The sequence below is a fragment of the Colobus angolensis genome, unplaced genomic scaffold (genome assembly GCF_000951035.1).
Source record: "Colobus angolensis palliatus isolate OR3802 unplaced genomic scaffold, Cang.pa_1.0 Scaffold188, whole genome shotgun sequence".
NCBI lineage: Eukaryota > Metazoa > Chordata > Mammalia > Primates > Cercopithecidae > Colobus > Colobus angolensis.
In genome coordinates, this window is record NW_012115021.1 from 2,438,587 (window position 1) to 2,457,619 (window position 19,033).

A 19,033-nucleotide genomic window follows, 5' to 3' on the forward strand; every position below is an offset into this window, starting at 1 on the left:
AGTGTCTGCCCACCTCGGCCTCCAAAGTGCTAGGATTACCAGCATGAGCAACCATGCTTGGCCAGCAAGAGGATTTATAATCAGAGAGGTACAAGCCTTGTAGGCCACTGTAAGGCTTCAGCTTTTCTAGCTGAGGTAGGGAGCCATTGAAGGGTTTTGCACAGAGTGATGAGACCTAATTTAGATCTTGAAAGGACCACTCTGGCTACTGTGTGGAGAATAGTCTGTAGAGAGGAAAGGGCAGAAGCTAGAAGGCCAAGATCTGAGGCTACTGGCTATGATCCAGGCAAAATGTGATGGTGGCTTTGATTAGAGTATAGCTGGGGAGATGACAGAAAGCTAGAAGATTCTAGATAGATCACTTGCTAGTAAGATTACATTGGGGGTGTGAGAAAAAGAAGAATCAAGTATGATTCTTAGTTTTAGGCCTAAATAACTGGAAAGATGAAGTTGTCATTATCTGAGATAAAGAAGACAGAGGCCAGGCGCGGTGGCTCATGCCCGTAATCCCAACATTTGGAGAGACTGAGATGGGTGAATCACTTGAGGCCAGGAGTTCGAGAACAGCCTGGCCAAAATGGCAAAACTCCATCTCTACTAAAAGTACAGAAAAAAAATTAGCCGGATGTGGTAGCACACGCCTGTGATCCCAACTACTCGGGAGGCTGAGGCACGAGAATTGTTTGAACCCAGGAGGCGGAGGTTGCAATGAGCTGAGATGGCGCTACTGCACTCCAGCCTGGGCGACAGAGGAAAACTGTCTCCGAAAAAGAAAAAACATACCAAGAGAGGAGTAGATTTGGGGGGAAACATCAGGAGCGTGGGCACAGACATGTGAGATGCTTAACAGACATCTAAATGGAGATGTTGAACATGTAGGTCTGGAGTTTGGGAGAAAAGTCTAGACTAGAGATACACACTTGCAATCTTCTAGGTTCTCAATGGTATTAAAAGCCATTAGATTCAATGAGGTCGCTGGGGTGGTGAGAATGAATAGAGAAGTCCAAGCACCAAGACCTCTGAGGTACGGCTGTGTTTAAAGGTCAAAGAGATGAGGCTCTAGCAAAGGTAACCAACAGGGAGTATGCAGTGAGAGGAAATAAACATCGCCAAAGGGCGGCATCCTAAATGCCTAGGGGAGAGTACCTCAAAACGGAGTGATGGGCTGTTGTCAACGCTGCTGGTACATCAAATCTGATGAAAAGAAAGAGCTATTCTGTGTAGCAATGTGGAAGTCACTGGATCAGAGGAATTTTCGTGGAGTGTTAGAACAAGTCCCAAGGGCAGGAACAGAAGAGAGAGCACCAAAAACCAATCTAAGAATTGTGTTATAAAGGAGAGCAGAGAAACGGAAGTGGCACAGGTGGAAGTAGAATTAAGAGACCTTTATCCTGTTTTTTTGCTTTTGTTTTCGTTTTTGAGATAGGGTCTCACTCTGTCGACCAGGCTAGAGTGCAGTGATGCAATCTGGGCTTGTTGCAGCCTTGACCTCCCCAGGCTCAAGGGATCCTCCCCGCCTCAGTCCTCCAGAGTAGCTGGGACTACAGGTGTGCACCACCACGCCTGGCTAAGTTTTTGTATTTTTTTTAATAGAGTTGCGGTTTTGCCATGTTGGCCAGCCTGGTCTCGAACTCCTGAGCTCAAGCAATCCGCCCACCTCAGCTTCCCACAGTGCTGGGATTACAAGTGTGAGCCATTGCACCCGGCCTTTTTTTTTTGACAGGTTCTCAGTCTATCACCCAGGCTGGAGTGCAGTGGTGCAATCATGGCTCACAATAGCCTCGACCTCCTGAGCTCAAGGGATCCTTCCCGCCTCACTCCCCCAGAGTAGCTGGCACCACAGGATGTTTGGCAGTGCCCCGGCCTCTCCCTACTGGGTGCCTATAGTACCCCTCTCCCAGTCATAACCAATAAAAGTGTTTCCAGATATTGCCAAATAACTCCCAAGATTTTGTACCCCAGGAGACATTTTGAGTCATCACAACTGGGTGGTGGGGGAGGATGTGTGCCACAGGCATCTAGCGAATAGAGGCCAGGGATGCTGCAAAACGTCCTACAATACACAGGACAGCCCCTACCATACAGTTAGCCAGTCCCAACTCATTCTGATCTGGAGGAAGCGCATGAGAGCAGACGGTGGCTGGCAGGGGACTTGCAGAAGTTCTCTTCTGATTGCTTCCATTTGTTCACCGCAATAGGAAGCTAGGTCATCAGCTGTAACCGAGATTGGGGTTGGGGGTACAGGAGGTTTACGGAGACAAGACATGAAACTGTCCTTTAGGAGAAGTGGACACATATTCTGGACTGCAGAAAGGGCTCACTTGAGCTAAGCAGTCATGAATTCAGTGTGAAACCAGTCAGCTTGGATGTGTTCTTCTTGGGCCGTGTTCAGGGGCAGGGTAGGGAGATAGTCAGATGTGAGAGACTGTGGTTTTACCAACAAGCACAAGGAAGAAATGAAAGGGCGAACAAGCAAGTGATAAAAATGACCACAGAATTTAAGCTGGGTGGGGCTGGGAGCGGTGGCTTACGCCTGTAATCCCAGCACTTCGGGAGGCCGAGGCGGGTGGATCACTTGAGGCCAGGAGTTCGAGATCAACCTGGCCAACAGGGTGAAACCCCATTTCTACTAAAATACAAAAAGTAGGCCGGGTATGGTGGGGGGTGCCTGTAATCCCAGCTACTTGGGTGGCTGAGGCAGGAGAATCACTTGAACGGGAGGCAGAGGTTGCAGTGAGCTGAGATCGCGCCACTGCACTCCAGCCTGGGTGATAGAGCGAGACTCCGTCTCAAAAAAAAAAAAAAGAAAAGATTGTGATGACACCTTGTGAGGGGCGGTGGGGAGAACAGAACATAGTTTCCTTCCTGGAATGGAGAAAAGGAACAAGAGTTTTTCATCAAAGGCAGATACCTGTGTTGCATGCAACAGAGTAACACCAGCTTCTTTTCTACACGGAGGCTAAGTATGGGAACTTGGCAAACATACCTTTAGAGCCAGGGGCAGACAGAAAAATCGGGATGTGGGGGGCTGGAGAGCAAAGCATTTCCTAGAGACACCATCCAAAACACAACCAGTGGGTGTAATTTTAGGGCCAATTCTTGGCGATCTTGTTTTTGACTGCTAGGGGTTTGGAAACAGGTGAGAAACACTTATTATCAGGCTTCCCAGGAGTCCTGAGTGGGAAACGTGGAGCTCTCACGAATGCATCCTCTGGCTGGTGACTGGCCACTCTGGTCATCTCGTGGCCCACAATCTAGGCATCAAGCGCTCCAGAGGCCTCTGAAAATATCTCACCAAAAAAGCAGACTAGAAGGGGGCCCATGATGAATATGACAGGGAGCTAACTGAAGGCATCGGGAAGCAGGTACTAGAAAAACCCACGCCACTAGCTAGCCTACCTCTATTTCTGGGGGGGGTGGGGGGGGATTACATGGCAGATAACTGCCTCCGTTTTCCTACCTGGAAGATGGGCATAACATTGAGACCCACAGGTGAAAGTGGACGTGTTTAGTCCAACCCTTGTATTTCACAAAGGAGACTGAGACCGGAGGTAAACAGACTAGCTCGAGTACCCAGCTCATAAATGGCCAAATCAAGACGAACATCCAGATCGTGACCCCCACATTAGTGTTCCCTGCACCCACCTGGTTTCTTCCAGAGGCCTTCCCAGGAAGACAGGAGTTAGCTGAAGGGAGTTCCTGCCATAAAATCAGTATCACTTTATCAACCTACCGACCTCAGCGGAAGATCTAGCAAAAAGGACAGCTGCTGCCTGCAGACAAAGTTCACCTGGGCGCTTGAAGATGCGCCCCCCCACCCCCGCCAAATGATTACAGGTGTGTTTTCAAGCTTGAGGATGGTAAGCAATCCTAGGGTGGTGACGAAGATCCATCTGGAAGCCCTGAAGAAGGCAAATGACACTGACGATGAAAAACAAGAAGCACCCTTTGTGATGGAGGGTACCAGCCCCTTACCCAGACTGCAGTACTGCCACCAAGTCAGGGACTCCGCGCCGGGTTGAATACTCTGCTGTTACCGTGTGAAATTCTCAAGAACTTAACAACAAGGTGCCTGGCATCTTCATTTTGCACTGGGCCCCTCAATCACGTGGCCAGGGCCGCTGCCTCCCTGGAAGCCATAGAGGGGTGGCCCATCTACACCTCTTCGTCCCCCCATCCCTGCAGCCCTAGACCAAGGGGACCTAACGGAAGCCCTGACATTTGCACCTCCCTAGGCTTGGCCTCTGGAGGAGAAGAAGGCTGCGGGAAGGGGCAGGGGAGCGGGAAGAGGTCCACACCCTCGGGCAAAGGGCCCGCTAACCAGAGGCCTTTTCCAACCCCGGCAAGCCAGGCGCCAAAGCAAAAGTGCGCCCCGGCCCACCCCCATCCCCTGCGCTGCCTGACTTGGTTCCAAGGGTTGCCCCTGTCCTCCTTGCCCCAGAAGCGAGGCCTTCCACGCCGCCTTCTGACTTCCGACGGGCAAGTGGGCCGGGAGGCCGAGGATCAGTTTGCTGGTAGGGGAAATGGGAAAGCGCCGGACCCTCGCGGGCGGAGGAAGCTGCCGGAGGTGCAGGGCCCGAGCAGGGTGCACTTCCGGCCGTCGAGCCGCCCCGCTGGCACCTCGACTGAGGGAAAGTTTGGGGACAGGTGATAGCGGGGAGGTGCTCTCGGCCGGGGCCCCGGCCTCGCCCTGGTCCCAGGGGCCGCGACTCTGGCGGACAGGGATGACGCGCCGCCCAAACGCCGGAGCCAGCGACCCAGAGCTGCCGCAAACCCCGCGCCTCGGGAGCAGGATCACGGTGAAGGGGCGGGGCTCCGGCGGAGTGGGGGGGAGGAAGCTGGCACTGCTATGAGTCTATGAATAAAGTCTCAACGAGTTGTGTCCGCGTGGCGGTTCCATAGTGTAGTGGTTATCACGTCTGCTTTACACGCAGAAGGTCCTGGGTTCGAGCCCCAGTGGAACCACGGTCGCAAGGCGACTCCTTTTTGCCTCCTAATCCTCCAGGAGTTTGGTGTGTTTGGGTTTTTCAAAAAAAAAAAAGTGTTTCGGTTACACAAAAACGCGACCACAAAGTGTTTTTCTTTGTCCTTTTCTTCTTTTTAAAATTTTTGGCATGTTTTTCTCGCAGAAGTGAAATAACAGATACCCTCTCCTATCCCACAAGGTCGCTGCCGCCATCGTCTGACATGAGAAATAGTGGAGGGCAGGGGCCAGGCGAAGTCCTAGACCCAATCCGGCGCCCCCGATCTGGCCGGGCCCTACCCCACCTCTCCTCCCAGTACGCCTCGGAAAATCGGGCGCTTGGGAAATGCACCTGGCTGCCCTTTGCCTGCAAGTCAGCAAGGGCCGGCCACCCAACCTCCAACTAAAATGTGGCAGGCAATACAGCAGCGCTTTGACTGCAGCTGAATTATTAAAGGTCGATCATTATTATGACTCTGATTAAAAGTTCTATTTTTCATTAAACTCTGATGTACAGAGCAAGAAAAAAAAAACCCACAGTCCTTTATAATGCAGCAGTAGAATTTGTGGAATAGAGTTCATACACAGTATAAAATAAATGTCAGGCTTGTAGACATTCAATAAATACTGGTTGAATGAGCAAACGTTTCTCTAGTTTCTTTCTGTTCCTCTTTACTATTTCATTACAGTTTCGTTTGGGGAGTTTATTATTTGTTTAAATATTGGCTTTTTTATCTTTGACAAGAGGAATGAGGGTGTGGGCCATGGTGAGATGGTGGTAGCAAAAAAATAAAATGAGAAAGGTCACTCAGTATTTTTCTCTGCATTTTTCAACCTAGTTGTGCATCCTTAACAGTGTAGAAATTTGCGTCTTTTCCTAACTTATTATAACTCTTTCCCTGTTATTACAATTACTTCAACTTAATTCTTTTTTTCAACCACCTTAACCATTTTGTTTGTTTGTTTGTTTGTTTGTTTGTTTTTTGAGACAGAGTCTCGCTCTGTCGCCCAGGCTGGATGGAGTACAGTGGCGTGATCTCAGCTCACTGCAAGCTCCGCCTCCCGGGTTCACGCCATTCTCCTGCGTCTGCCTCCGGAGTAGCTGGGACTACAGGTGCCCGCCACCTCGCCTGGATAATTTTTTTTGTATTTTTAGTGGAGACGGGGTTTCACCATGTTAGCCAGGATGGTCTCGATTTCCTGACCTCGTGATCCGCCCGCCTTGGCCTCCCAAAGTGCTGGAATTACAGGCATGAGCCACTGCGCCCGGCCTTTTTTCTTTTTTTTTTTTTTGACAGAGTCTGGCTCTGTCACCCAGGCTAGAGTGCAGTGGCGCCATCTCGGCTTACTGCAACCTCGGCCTCCTGGGTTCAAGTGATTCTCCTGCCTCAGCCTCTCGAGTAGCTGGGATTACAGGTGCACGCCACCATGCCCAGCTAATTTTTGTATTTTTGGTAGACACGAGGTATCACCATGTTGCCCAGGCTGGTCTCGAACTCCTGACCTCAAGTGATCTGCTTTCCTTGGCCTCCCAAAGTGCTGGGATTACAGGTGTGAGCCACCACCTCCAGCCCACCTTAATCATTTTTAAGTGTACAGTTCAGTAGTGTTAAGTATATTCACACTGTTGCGAAACAGATCTCTGGAACTTTTTCATCTTGCAAAACTCAAACTCTATACCTATTAAACAACTGCCCTTTTCCTCCCATCAACTTTATTCTGAATGATGATGTAAAAATAATAGCTAATTATGTCTTGCACTGTGCTAAGTATTTTGTATATATGATCTCTTGTAAGCCTCAAAATAACTCTAGAAAGTAGGCATTATTATCTCATCTTACAGATGAGAAAATTTAGGCACAGAGATGTTAATAACTTGCCCTGAGGTCACAATGTAACAAGTGCTAGTGCTGCGATTTGGCAGCCAGTCTGGGTTGGCAGTCTGTGCTCTTAACCCTACCAGGCTGCACTCATCTCCTGATTTACTTAACCAGCTCCCTAACCTTGGCCATTTAGATTGTTTCCAATTTGTTGTCGTTAAAAGTAACACAGCAATGCACAGCTTTGTGTAACTGTCCTCCCACCACCACGAAATTTAGCATTTTCCTGGGTGAGTAGGTGTGCACATGATGCCTAGTTGCTTTCAAAGAGGGGAATCCATGACATTTTAATACAATTCGAGAATGTTAGTGCTTATGTGGCAGGAAATTGTTCAAGGTCACCCCCTAGAAGATGATGGCGAAGAAACGACGAAGACCTGAGACTTCTGGGTGTAGTTCCTCTCTCCCTCCATTGCTTCCCTTACATTAAGATAGAATGAAAACAGTATGGGCTGGGCGCAGTGGCTCATGCCTGTAATCCCAGCACTTTGGGAGGTCCAAACCCCATCTCTACTAAAAATACAAAAAAAAATAGCTGGGCGTGGTGGCGGACGCCTGTAATCCCAGCTACTCGGGAGGCTGAGGCAGGAGACTAGATTGAACCCGGGAGGCAGAGGTTGCAGTGAGCTGAGATGGCGCCATTGCACTCCATCCTGGGTGACAAGAGCGAAACTCCATCAAAAACAAAAACAGAAACAAAGAACGAAAAGTATCTTCCTCGCAAACTGAATCTCAGTTGATGCAAGTATCTTCCATGAAACTTCCTTGTTGAGGCAGGTAACTCTGTGGGTTAACTTGATGGGGCTCAGCCGAAGACCTAAGAACTAAATGGATTAAGATGCTTAATGAGGCCAGGGCTCAACTTAATCCCCTGCTCCTGGGCCAGCTCTCCAGTTCAGTAAGGTAGAGCTTCGGCCGAGGACGAGGGGAAGATGTCACGCAAGATAGAAGGCTTTTTGCTATTACTTCTCTTTGGCTATGAAGGTATGTGCTATTCAACCATTGACATTCATTGCATGCTTAATATATAATTTAATTAATATCATTGATAAATAGGAATATAACCTGAATGATATCAATATTATTAATTAGCAACACATGTTAATTAACATGTGTTATTAATGAACAACAGTTGTCTTTATGTGGATGGCTTTCCAGTTCTGTGAGGAGCCTTCTAAAGTTCAAAGGATGCTTAAAATCCAGCAGAAAAAAAGGATGGGTTTCAGAAATCTATAAAATAGCCATGAGTTGCAATAATTAATGAGAAATTATGGCATATTCTAGAAAACTTTTAGGAGTCAAAGTTGGAGTGATTGCAGAATTTAATATTCCAAACCGGAATGCTATTGACGGTGGAGGAGGATGCTATTAATAATTCTGCTGGGACAACAGGTGTAACCCAGGACCATCCAGGGCAAATCAGGACGTAAGGTCACCCTAGTTTAAATATGGATTAATGTAACATGCCCAGTACCACTGGCATCTAATAAAAAACATAATCCAACTGAGAGTCAGGAAACCCCACAGACTCAATACACTCACTCATTTTAAAATTTCTAAATATGACCCTAGCAGAAGTGATATGCCTCAATTAGGAAAAAATAAGGGCAAATCTCTAAAATGTCATCCAGTTCCAATTCCCTCTCAATCTTTGAAGTAATATTCTTTCATGCCTCTCTCAATTCTCAAGTACCCATCTGCTCAGAATTTCTCCTCAGGTTCATCCAGACGATCGAAATTGGTTGACTGTCTTCTTTGTGGACATCGTGTATTTGTGTGTGTTACAGAAAATAAATTAAAAAGCAGGGAGAAGGAGGTCTCTGTGCTCTGTAAATGACCTGGTAGAAAGACGCAGTGAAACTCACACCTCACACAAGCAGGGAATCAGAATTCTTGGTTTCACGGCTCACTGCAGCCTCAACCTCCCAGGCTCAAGCCATCCTCCTGCCTCAGCCTCCCTAGTAGCTGGGACTATAGGCACGCACCACCACATCCGGCTAATTTATTGTATTTCTTTTTTTTTTTTTCTTTTTTTTTGAGACGGAGTCTCACTCTGTCGCCCAGGCTGGAGTGCAGTGGCCGGATCTCAGCTCACTGCAAGCTCCGCCTCCCGGGTTCACGCCATTCTCCTGCCTCAGCCTCCCGAGTAGCTGGGACTACAGGCGCCCGCCACCTCGCCCGGCTAGTTTTTTGTATTTTTTAGTAGAGACGGGGTTTCACTGTGTTAGGCAGGATGGTCTCGATCTCCTGACCTCGTGATCCGCCCGTCTCGGCCTCCCAAAGTGCTGGGATTACAGGCTTGAGCCACCGCGCCCGGCCAATTTATTGTATTTCTTGTAGAGAGGGGTTTTCACCATGTTTCCCAAGCGATGACTTTTGTTACTTAGTCACATTTCTCCGTATTTGGAAAGACTGGTGACGATATAATTTCAAGGTCATTCTGCAAACCCCAAGGTATATTTCTAAGTAGGGATCATGTAAACCAGTTGTCTGTTAGGATTTTTTTCCCTTGCAATTAATAGTCTGCAACTTGTCCCAGTAACTCTACTTTAAGACGCTTTGGGGTTTTGTTGTTTTTCCTGTACTCCTTGCCCCTCCTCTTTCCCCAGCAAGAAAATCTAAGCAGACTCTTTCAAGGCTTAGATCCAAATACTCCTGGTTCTCAGACACCCCCAGGGCTCACTCTCAGATTTCTCTTCTTTGTGATTTGCATGGAGATTCATTTATTCATTCCTTGGTCCCTTCGCTTAAGAGCTCATCCCTGAGTATCTAATAGGGAGCAAACATTGTGTAAGAACTTGACATGCAGCCAGGCACGGTGCCTCATGCCTGTAATCCCAGCACTTTGGGAGGCTGAGACGGGCGGATCACCTGAGGTCAGGAGTTTGAGACCAGCCTGCCCAACCTGGTGAAACCCCGTCTCTACAAAAATACAAAAAGCATCCGGGCATGACGGCAGGTGCCTGTAATCCCAGCTACTTGGGAGGCTGAAGCAGGAGAATCGTTTGATTGCCGGAGAGGGAGGTTGCAGTGAGCTGAGATCATGCCATTGCACTCCAGCCTGGGCGACTGAGAGAGACTCCGTCTCAAAAAAAAAAGGACTTGACATGCAGGGGAGATCCTTGTGGCTTCCACAGTGCTCAGTTCAACAACCCTGTTCTGTGAACTCCCCATCCCTGCCATGGGAAGAAGTCCTAGAAATGTTTACCAAAGCATTTTACAATTAGACCTGCCCAGTTAGTGGATATCAGCAATAAAAGACAGACTGTCAGGAGGCATGAAGGATAGCACTCTTTCATGTTCTAGAGTTTACCAATCTTCGTGCATGGCTGGGGAGCTCCAGAAATGTCCATGAAGAGTAGAGAACATCATCTCTCCAGGTGGCATGCAACGTGGGCAGGGGGAAGGTTTGGGGAGCTTAAATTATCTTACCCGCCTAACGCAGACCTTTAACACCGCTTGGAAGGAAAGCAGCCAGCCAAAAATAGCCAATGTGGCTTGGCAACCTACTGTGTGCCCTACCCTGGGCCAGAGGGATGCTCCAGGGGACAGAGGACACAATCGCTGCACTTAATCAGCATATTATCCAGATGGAGATGCATAAGGCCCACAGACATGGGAAAGATGCATCCCATTGCACAGCTGGGAACCTGAAGACAAAGGCTCTTCATCCAATTTACCATCCGCTGCTTCTGTCCATCGATGGCAGTGTTCCTCATTACAGTGAAGTAAGGTAAAGAAATTGCCTTCACTTAGGCGTTAGATGAAGGTTCATTTCGGAGAGCACACAGCATCATAGTAAAGCATTTCCTATGTCTTTCTTTCTTTCTTTCTTTTTTTTTTTTTTGAGAATTTTGCTCTTGTTGTCCAGGCTGGAGTGTAATGGCGTGATCTTGGCTCACTGCAACCTCCGTCTCCCAGGTTCAAGAGATTCTCCTGCCTCAGCCTTCCAAGTAGCTGGGATTACAGGCGTGTGCCACTACACCCGGCTAATTTTTGTAATTTTAGTAGAGACGGGGTTTCTCCGTGTTGGCCAAACTGGTCTCCAACTCCCGACCTCAGGTGATCTGCCTGCCTCAGCCTCCCAAAGTGCTGGGATTACAGGCGTAAACCACTGTGCCCGGCTTCCTATGTCTTATAATTGAGTCAGGCTTCTATTTCTCTTACAACACACATATTGGATTCAATGCCAGTAATGATTTTTAGAACATCCATCGTATTAAAATATCTTACTTCATTACTTGGTCATGTTTATTATATAAAAACAAAAAAAGCCCTTCAGCCTCAAATTATAGGTGACTGTGTTACCATCAGGGATTGCAGGGTTTTTTTAAAAGCAGCTTTATTGAGATGTAATTCATATACTCTTAAATTCACCCATTCAAAGTCTATTGTTCGATCGTTTTGAGTATATTTACCAATTTGTGGAGCACATAATCTAATTTTAGAACATTTTCATCACCCAAACATTAAGCCCTCACTCCCCATTCTCCCTGTCTCCCCCCTCCCCCAGCCCCTGGGCAACCACAAATCGACTTTCTGTCTCTAAAGATTTGCCAGTTCTGGACAGTTCATTTAAATGGAGTCGTACAGCATGTGGTCTTTTGTCTTTCGCTTAGCATATGTCATTGAGGTTCATCTGTGTTTGAAGCATGTGCAGATAACAGATTTACCCATGAATATGCCTGTCGCCTAAAATAGTAACACTTTCACACTAGAAGCAATTTTCTTCTTTCTCTTTCACGAGAGGGACGTTATTGCAGCCTGCTGCGCGCGTTCCTCCTGTTTCTCAAGTAGATTGGAAGCTGGTTACAGACCATTTTTAATCATTCATAATTTTATGCTTTTCTCCTCGGCTTCATCTGTTTCCATGGGAAGGAATGCTCTGTAGCTGGTGATACCCAATCCAAGAGACTAAACTAGGTTTTCCTGTGTGTATCTAAAGCGCGCCTTTCCTCATGGGTTGCAAGGTGCATTTCAAGAAATAGACATGCCTTGAAATTTCCTGCTGTGGCAACAACGGTTTCCCCAGTAGAGTGGCCCTTTTGGATCAAGGGGCAGAATGAGCCCATATTGCATAAATCTAAGCCCATATTGCATAAATCTAAGATTGGTGACTGGCAGATGTCTCATGTAACGTGTGATGGAATCACAGAAGTCATCTAAACAGGGAGAAAAATATGCAACCACATAATCGAAATCTTTCACTATTTTTCCTTTAGAGGCTGAGGTTTTTCTCTTGTTCTCCTTCCAACAGTGCTATTTTCTGATATGATACTATTAGGTTGGTGCAAAACTAATTGCGGTGTTTGCCATCACAATATGTTGTCATCAAAAATGCTTTTGTTCTCCAGTTTGTTGGTGATTAAATCATTGTGCGGGACTACAGCAGCCATGTTGCTTCTCCTTTGGTGACAGATTTTTCTATAAAACGCCTGTCGTTCCTTCTTTCTCTGCTTATTCCCATAAGAATCTGGTACCTCAGGGCCGGGCGCGGTGGCTCACGCCTGTAATCCCAGCACTTTGGGAGGCCGAGGCGGGCGGATCACAAGGTCAGGACATCGAGACCACGGTGAAACCCCGTCTCTACTAAAAATACCAAAAAAAAGTTAGCCGGGCGCCGTGGCGGGCGCCTGTAGTCCCAGCTACTCGGGAGGCTGAGGCAGGAGAATGGCGGGAACCCGGGAGGCGGAGCTTGCAGTGAGCCGAAATAGCGCCACCGCACTCCAGCCTGGTGGACAGAGCGAGACTCCGTTTCAAAAAAAAAAAAAAGAATCTGGTACCTCAGAACCCCAGGCTGTCTACAGACAAATGCTTTCTGGGGGAGGGGAGTCTGGGAGGAAAGAAACACAAGAAATTGATTGCGCCCAGGAGTTGGCTCTGAGAGCAGGCCTCTCTTCCTTGGACTCTAGCTTTGCTCAGTGACAGCTCAACAGATCAGACCCTCTTCAGTGACAGACATGGCCTTTGAGCCAAGTGGATTTGGTTGTGAAAGCCACACTGTCAGTGACTAACAACCCTCGCCTTTGGTCTCCCAAAAAGAGGAGCTGGCACCTTTTTTTTTTTTTTTGAGACAGAGTCTCGCTCTGTTGCCCAGGGTGGAATGCAGTGGCGTGATCTTGGCTCACTGCAACCTTCCACCCCCCAGGTTCAAGCGATTCTCCTGCCTCAGCCTCCCAAGTAGCTGGGATGACAGGCACGCACCACCACGCCCAGCTAATTTTTGTATTTTTTGTAGAGACAAGGTTTTGCCACGTTGGCCAGGCTGGTCTTGAACTCCTGACCTCAAGTGATCCGCCTGCCTCAGTCTCCCAAAGTGCTGGGATTATAGGCGTGAGCCACTGGCCTGGCACAATTGATGTTGGCCTAACTGACAGGGCCCTTCAGAAACTGCCTCGCAGCCAGTCCCAGCTTCTCTTGAGGGTGGGGATGGGACAGAGCATCTTCTGGACTAGCAGCCCCCAATCAACTAGACTCTAATTGCTGATTTCCTTTGCATTTCTTGATGAACAGCTACAGGCCTGAGGTTAGAAGTTCATGTAGTCGTTAACTTCGTAGAGCACAGGGCACCATCCAGCCTTTCTGAGCTTCCCCTTGAGTTTCAGAAGCATCCTTCCGGCTGCCAGCTCGATTTCAACACTGGGGTGTCCCCTAGGCATCTCAAATTCATTATGTCCCAAACAGACCATCCTCCTCCTCATCCTCCCCAAATCCCTTGTCCTCGCTGAAACCTTCTCCCCCTTCCCCCTACCCGGCAAATGACAGCTCTATCCTCCCAGTTGCCCCAGCCTCAGACTTCCGTTTCTTTCACACCCCCACCCCTGCCACGTGTGATCTGTCCACAGATCCTGTGGACACTACTTCCCCAATGCAGTCAGAATCCAGCCACTTAACACTTCCACTGCCACCACCTGGGCCAAGCCACCATCTTCTCTCCCTCGGATGACTGCACTCATCTCGGAACCGGACCCTGTTGCCACACTTGCCATGGCCAGCCCGGTCCACAACAGTGTACCAGAGGGAGCCTTTGAAACCGTGGTCAGTAATGTCCTTATCTATCCTCAAGTTCCACAAAGCCTCACATGGCCCACGAGGCCCTGCAGGAACTGGCTCCCTGCACCCCCAACCTCCTCATCTCCTAAGACTCTCTCTCCTCTAGCTCCAGCCTCAGGGGTTCCTTGCTCTTCCTGGAACATGCCAAGCACATACTCACCTTGAGTGCTTGACACATGCTCTTCCCTCTGCCCAGAATGCTTTGCCCACAGGTGACTCGCCTCCTTCGAATCTTTGCTCCAACATCACCTTCTCAGTGAGGGCTTCCCTAAGCCCAAAAGGACCAGTCCCTGTCCCCTACTTCCTTGCGTTTTCTCCACAGCAGTCACCGTAATTTTCCATACTATCTATTCTCTTTCTTCGTTCATTAATGTATTCTCCCTACGCACTCCCACCCAACACACACACTAGCCTATGAGCTTTATGATGGCATGTGTTTTTCCTGTTTTGTTTACTACTCTATCCCCAGCACCTAAAGCTGGGACTGGAATGTAGTAGATGAATATTAGTAATGAATATTAGTTGAATGAATGAATGCTTTGAGGTGAGTCATTATCAGTCATCTTTTGTATGGGTTTCTATAACCTGTGGGCAAGAAAAAGGTGGACTGAAAAGGCCAGAGCAAGTGGTGAGCTGAAGGACAGGAAAAACCTTCTTTTTTTTTTTTTTTTTTGAGACAGGGTCTCACTCTGTCACCCAGACTGAAGTGCAGTGATGCAGTCATGCCTCACTGCAGCCTCTAACTCTCATGATCCTCCCACCTCGTATCTTCTGAGTAGCTCAGATCACAGGTGTGTGCCACCACACCTGGCTAATTTTTATTTAATTATTTGTTTGTTTGTTTATTTTAGCAGAGACAGGGTCTTGCCATGTTGCCCAGGTTGGTCTCAAACTTCTGAGCTCAAAGGATCCTCCCACCTCAGCCTCCCAAAGTGTTAGAATTACAGCCATGAGCCACTGCTTCCGGCGAGGAAACATCCTCTTTATAAGAAGGGGGCTGAGCAGGCAGAGAAGTAAGGGTGGGAGGACGCATTTGAGGCAAAGAAATTCTATGGAGGCATGAGACGGTCTGGCACATTTGCGGCTTGGAGAGCAGTACAGAGTGAGAAACATAAATCCTGAGAGGTAGGCAGGAGTTAGATTTATCTGCATGACCCCTCGAAGGACACTTTATTATTATATGCATCATAGGGGTGCGGAAATGGAGAGATTGTAATACATGTCAGAGGTGGGACTCAGCCCCTGGCAACAGGGATCTGCCAAAGCGTTTTGCACAGGAGAGTGGTGGCATCAGGTTTGCACCTCACTGCCTCAGCGCATGGAGGATGAAAAAGACAAGTCTCTCTTTAGCAGGCAGAGTACCTGGGAGAGAGGGTGGGCCTCAAAGCAGGTAGTGGCAGTGACTCATGACTGTAATCCCAGCACTTTAAGAGGCCGAAGCCAGAGGATTGCTTGAGCCCAGGAGTTCGAGACCAGCCTGGGCAACATAGTGAGACCCCCATCTCTATAAAAATATGTTTAAAAATATTGGGTGTGGTGGCATGGGCTTATAGTCCCAGCTACCCTGGGGTGCTGAGGTGAGAGGATGGCTTGAGCCCAGGAGTTCAAGGCGGCGGTAAGCTATGATCGCCACTGCACTCTAGCCTGGGCGACAGAGTAAGACCCTGTCTCAAAAAAAAAAAAAAAAAAAAAAAGCCCGGCATGGTAGCTCACGCCTGTAATCCCAGCACTTTGGGAGGCCGAGGCGGGTGGATCACCTGAGGTCGGGAGTTCCAGACCAGCCTGACCAACATGGTGAAACCCCTTCTCTACTAAAAATACAAAATTAGCCGGGCGTGGTGGCGCATGCCTGTAATCCCAGCTACTCAGGAGGTTGAGGCAGGAGAATCGCTTGAACCCAGGAGGCAGAGGTTACGTTGAGCCGAGATCGCGCCGTTGCACTCCAGCCTGGGCAACAGGAGTGAGACTCCGTCTCAAAAAAAAAAAAAAAAAATTCATTGTTAACTTCCTCTGCCAGCACAGAGTCTGACATCGTGGGACTATCTTTGTCTGTTTGAGAAGCTCTAATAAAATACCATAAACTAGGTGGCTTATAAACCACAGAAATTTATTTCTTACAATACTGGAGGCTGGCAAGTCCACGATCAAGGTGCCAGCAGATTTGGGTCTGGTGAGAGCCTGCTTCCTCCTTCATCCCTGGCACCTTCTTGCTGTGCCCTCCCATGCCAGAAGGGGCAAGCTAGTGATGGGAAGGGGGGCAAGGCGTGGTCCCTGCCTCGGGCTCCACCCCCAGGCCTGTGCCCACGGACCTAGGTGAGGACAGGCACTCCTGCCTTCGTGCCCAAATGCTGCATTTCCCAAGACCACCCTGGCCCACCACGCCCCCATCCTGTGCCTATCAAAACTCCGAGACCCTAACAAGCAGACACACAAGCGGCTGGACGTGGAGAGGAGCACATTGACGGAAGAAGACACAAGTGGCTGGACGTGCAGAGGCCGTTGAGAGGAGTGCGCCGGCGGAAGAGCACACGATAGACACCGGCAGCCCCAGGCCATCAATCGGCGGAACAAGGTGGAGTTTGCCCGGGGCTGTCAGAGAAGAGTGGGGCCGCCTAGCAAGCCCGATTCCAGGGGGAAAGCATCTCCCTTCTGGCTTCCCCATCTGCTGAGAGCTCCTTCCACTCAATAAAACCTTGCACTCATTCTCCAAGCCCACATGTGATCTGATTCTTCCAATGCACCAAGGCAAGAAGCCCGAGATACAGAAAGCTTTCTGTCCTTGTGACAAGGCAGGGGTCTAATGGAGCTAACACAAGCCGCCCACAGACGGCAAACTAGAAGAGCACCCTGTAACACACGCCCGCTGGGGCCTCAGCTGTAAACATTCACCCCTAGACACTGCCGTGGCGTTGGAGCTCCACAGCGTGCCCGTCTGTATGCTCCCGTAGAGGTTTGAGCAGCGGGGCACTGAAGGAGCGAGCCACAGCTCCCTTGAATGCCCTGAGAGGGGGACAAGGGGGACCTTTCCTGTTTCACTAGCTCCCTGGGGTCTCTTTTACGCAGATACTAATCCCATGTATGAGGGCAGAGCCTAATCACCTCCCAAAGGCCCCACATCTTACTACTACCACATTGGTGATTGGGTTTCAACATATGAATTTTGGGGGGACACTAACATTCAGATCATAGCAGGGACTCTGGGGGCCTCCTACAAAGATGGCGCCCCCTAACCGTCACTGCTACCTGAGGTCAATTCTGCCCATAGCAGGTGAGTAACCAGTGGAACAAGGGCCCAGGAGAGACAGCAGTGTGGTGGCTGCAGGTGAGGGCGGCCCTGAATCTTCCTAGGCTAAGACACATGTGCGCTTCACTCCCACTGCAGCCCCTGCATAGCCCATCGAAGTACTCACCGTGGGCATGGTCCAGTGGCCTGTCTTTTCCTGGGTCTTCAAGCCCCTTGTGAGCAGAGAGTGCGGCTTCCATTTCAGAAGGTCTGGGCCCTACCATAGTGCCGGGCCTACAGTGGACACGGAAAAAGTGGTTGCAGAACAGGGAAATGTGTATTGTTGAAATGAAAGCTTTTATGCCGGGCGCGGTGGCTCAAGCCTGTAATCCCAGCACTTTGGGAGGCCGAGACGGGCGGATCACGAGGTCAGGAGATCGAGACCATCCTGGCTAACACAGTGAAACCCCGTCTCTACTAAAAATACAAAAACTAGCCGGGCGAGGTGGCTGGCGCCTGTAGTCCCAGCTACTCCGGAGGCTGAGGCAGGAGAATGGCGTGAACCCGGGAGGCGGAGCTTGCAGTGAGCTGAGATCCGGCCACTGCGCTCCAGTCCGGGCGACAGAGCGAGACTCCGTCTGAAAAAAAAAGAAAGCTTTTATGATTGTGATGATGATAAAGGCTTCGTGTGGTTTCTAAAAGCTTTTTGTGAGCATCAGATTCACTTTTTAAATAGCGAAGTGGTTAAAGGAGGGACTTTTATTTCCATTTTTTACACTCAGGTTTTGTTTGAAATTTTTTTATCATCAGAAAAGAAAGGTATTTGTTTTGTTCAAAATGTCTGGGAAGGCCGGGTGTGGTGGCTCACACCTGTAATCCCAGCACTTTGGGAGGACGAGGCGGGTGGATCACCTAAGGTCAGGAGTTCAAAACCAGCCTGGGCAACATGGCAAAATGCAGTCTCTACTAAAAATACAAAAATTAGCCGGGCATGGTGGCTGTAATCCCAGCTACTCAGGAGGCTGAGGCAGGAGAATCGCTTGAACCCAGAAGGCAGAGGTTGCAGTGAGCCAGTCTCAAAAGAAAAAAAAAAAAGTCTGGGAAATGGAGTTTTGGTGGTATAGGGGAGAAAAAGTAATCGCTTTTCCTCACTTATCTCAAGGTTCATGGCTGAGACCCCTACAACAAAAGACAGATTAATGAGGGACCACCATCCACACTTATTTAATAAGTTTTACATGGCACAGGAGCTTTCAGAAATGAAGACCCAACGAAACAGGAAGATCTGTGCATTTTTGTGGACAGTTGTGTGGAACTATGATTGGAGGATCAAAGGGTATGACCTAATGGTAATAAATGAGAAAAGCATAACAAGGCCTGTTTGTTCAGATTTGTGTTGGTGCTCCTGTGTGACAGTCCTTTCCTCCTGGTATAGGGCGGGACACCTGTCACGTGAGGGTCTTCAGGGGAGAAGAGTAGACTGACCTTCCTAGGTTTGATGGTCTGCTTCAGGGAAGACGGGGTGAAAGGAATTCTATGGCCCATTTCAGGAGAGAAAGGGGCAAGGGCTGCTTTTGTTTCTATGGCCAGCTTCAGGAGAGAGGGGGCGGGAGCAGGTCAGAGAGACCTTCCTGCTTCTGCAGTTTGCTCAGTTTCCTTGTGTGTCCAGGTGCCATATTTGGCAGTAGCGTTTCCTGCACCCCGTCGGTGCTTCAAACCAGCAGCGTCCAATGCAACCTTCTGCGATGATGGAAACGTTCTGTATCTTCTTAGCCAGTACAGTAGCCACTAGCTTCATGCAGCTCTGAAGCACTTGAAATGTGGCTGGTGGCCGGGCGCGGTGGCTCAAGCCTGTAATCCCAGCACTTTGGGAGGCCGAGACGGGTGGATCACGAGGTCAGGAGATCGAGACCA

At 49.0% G+C, this 19,033-nt stretch overlaps 2 protein-coding genes and 1 non-coding gene across 3 annotated transcripts in view; 2 read left to right on the forward strand and 1 right to left on the reverse strand.

Moving 5' to 3' along the window:
• Positions 1-3,868, reverse strand: part of PPEF1 (protein phosphatase, EF-hand calcium binding domain 1) — a 152,134-nt gene extending 148,266 nt beyond the window's left edge. Inside the window, exon 1 of the mRNA XM_011940215.1 lies at positions 3,646-3,868. The gene's annotated coding sequence lies outside the window, so the exon portion shown is untranslated. The remainder of the gene's footprint in view (positions 1-3,645) is intronic.
• A 1,024-nt stretch (positions 3,869-4,892) lies between these two features.
• TRNAV-UAC lies at positions 4,893-4,965 on the forward strand. Its single transcript has one exon. It is a non-coding gene; the product is annotated as a tRNA-Val (tRNA).
• Positions 4,966-7,734: 2,769 nt separating this feature from the next.
• RS1 (retinoschisin 1) overlaps positions 7,735-19,033 on the forward strand; it is a 30,958-nt gene continuing 19,659 nt past the window's right edge. Inside the window, exon 1 of the mRNA XM_011940218.1 lies at positions 7,735-7,827. Coding sequence (XP_011795608.1) covers positions 7,776-7,827 — 52 coding nt within the window. The 5' untranslated portion in view covers positions 7,735-7,775. The remainder of the gene's footprint in view (positions 7,828-19,033) is intronic.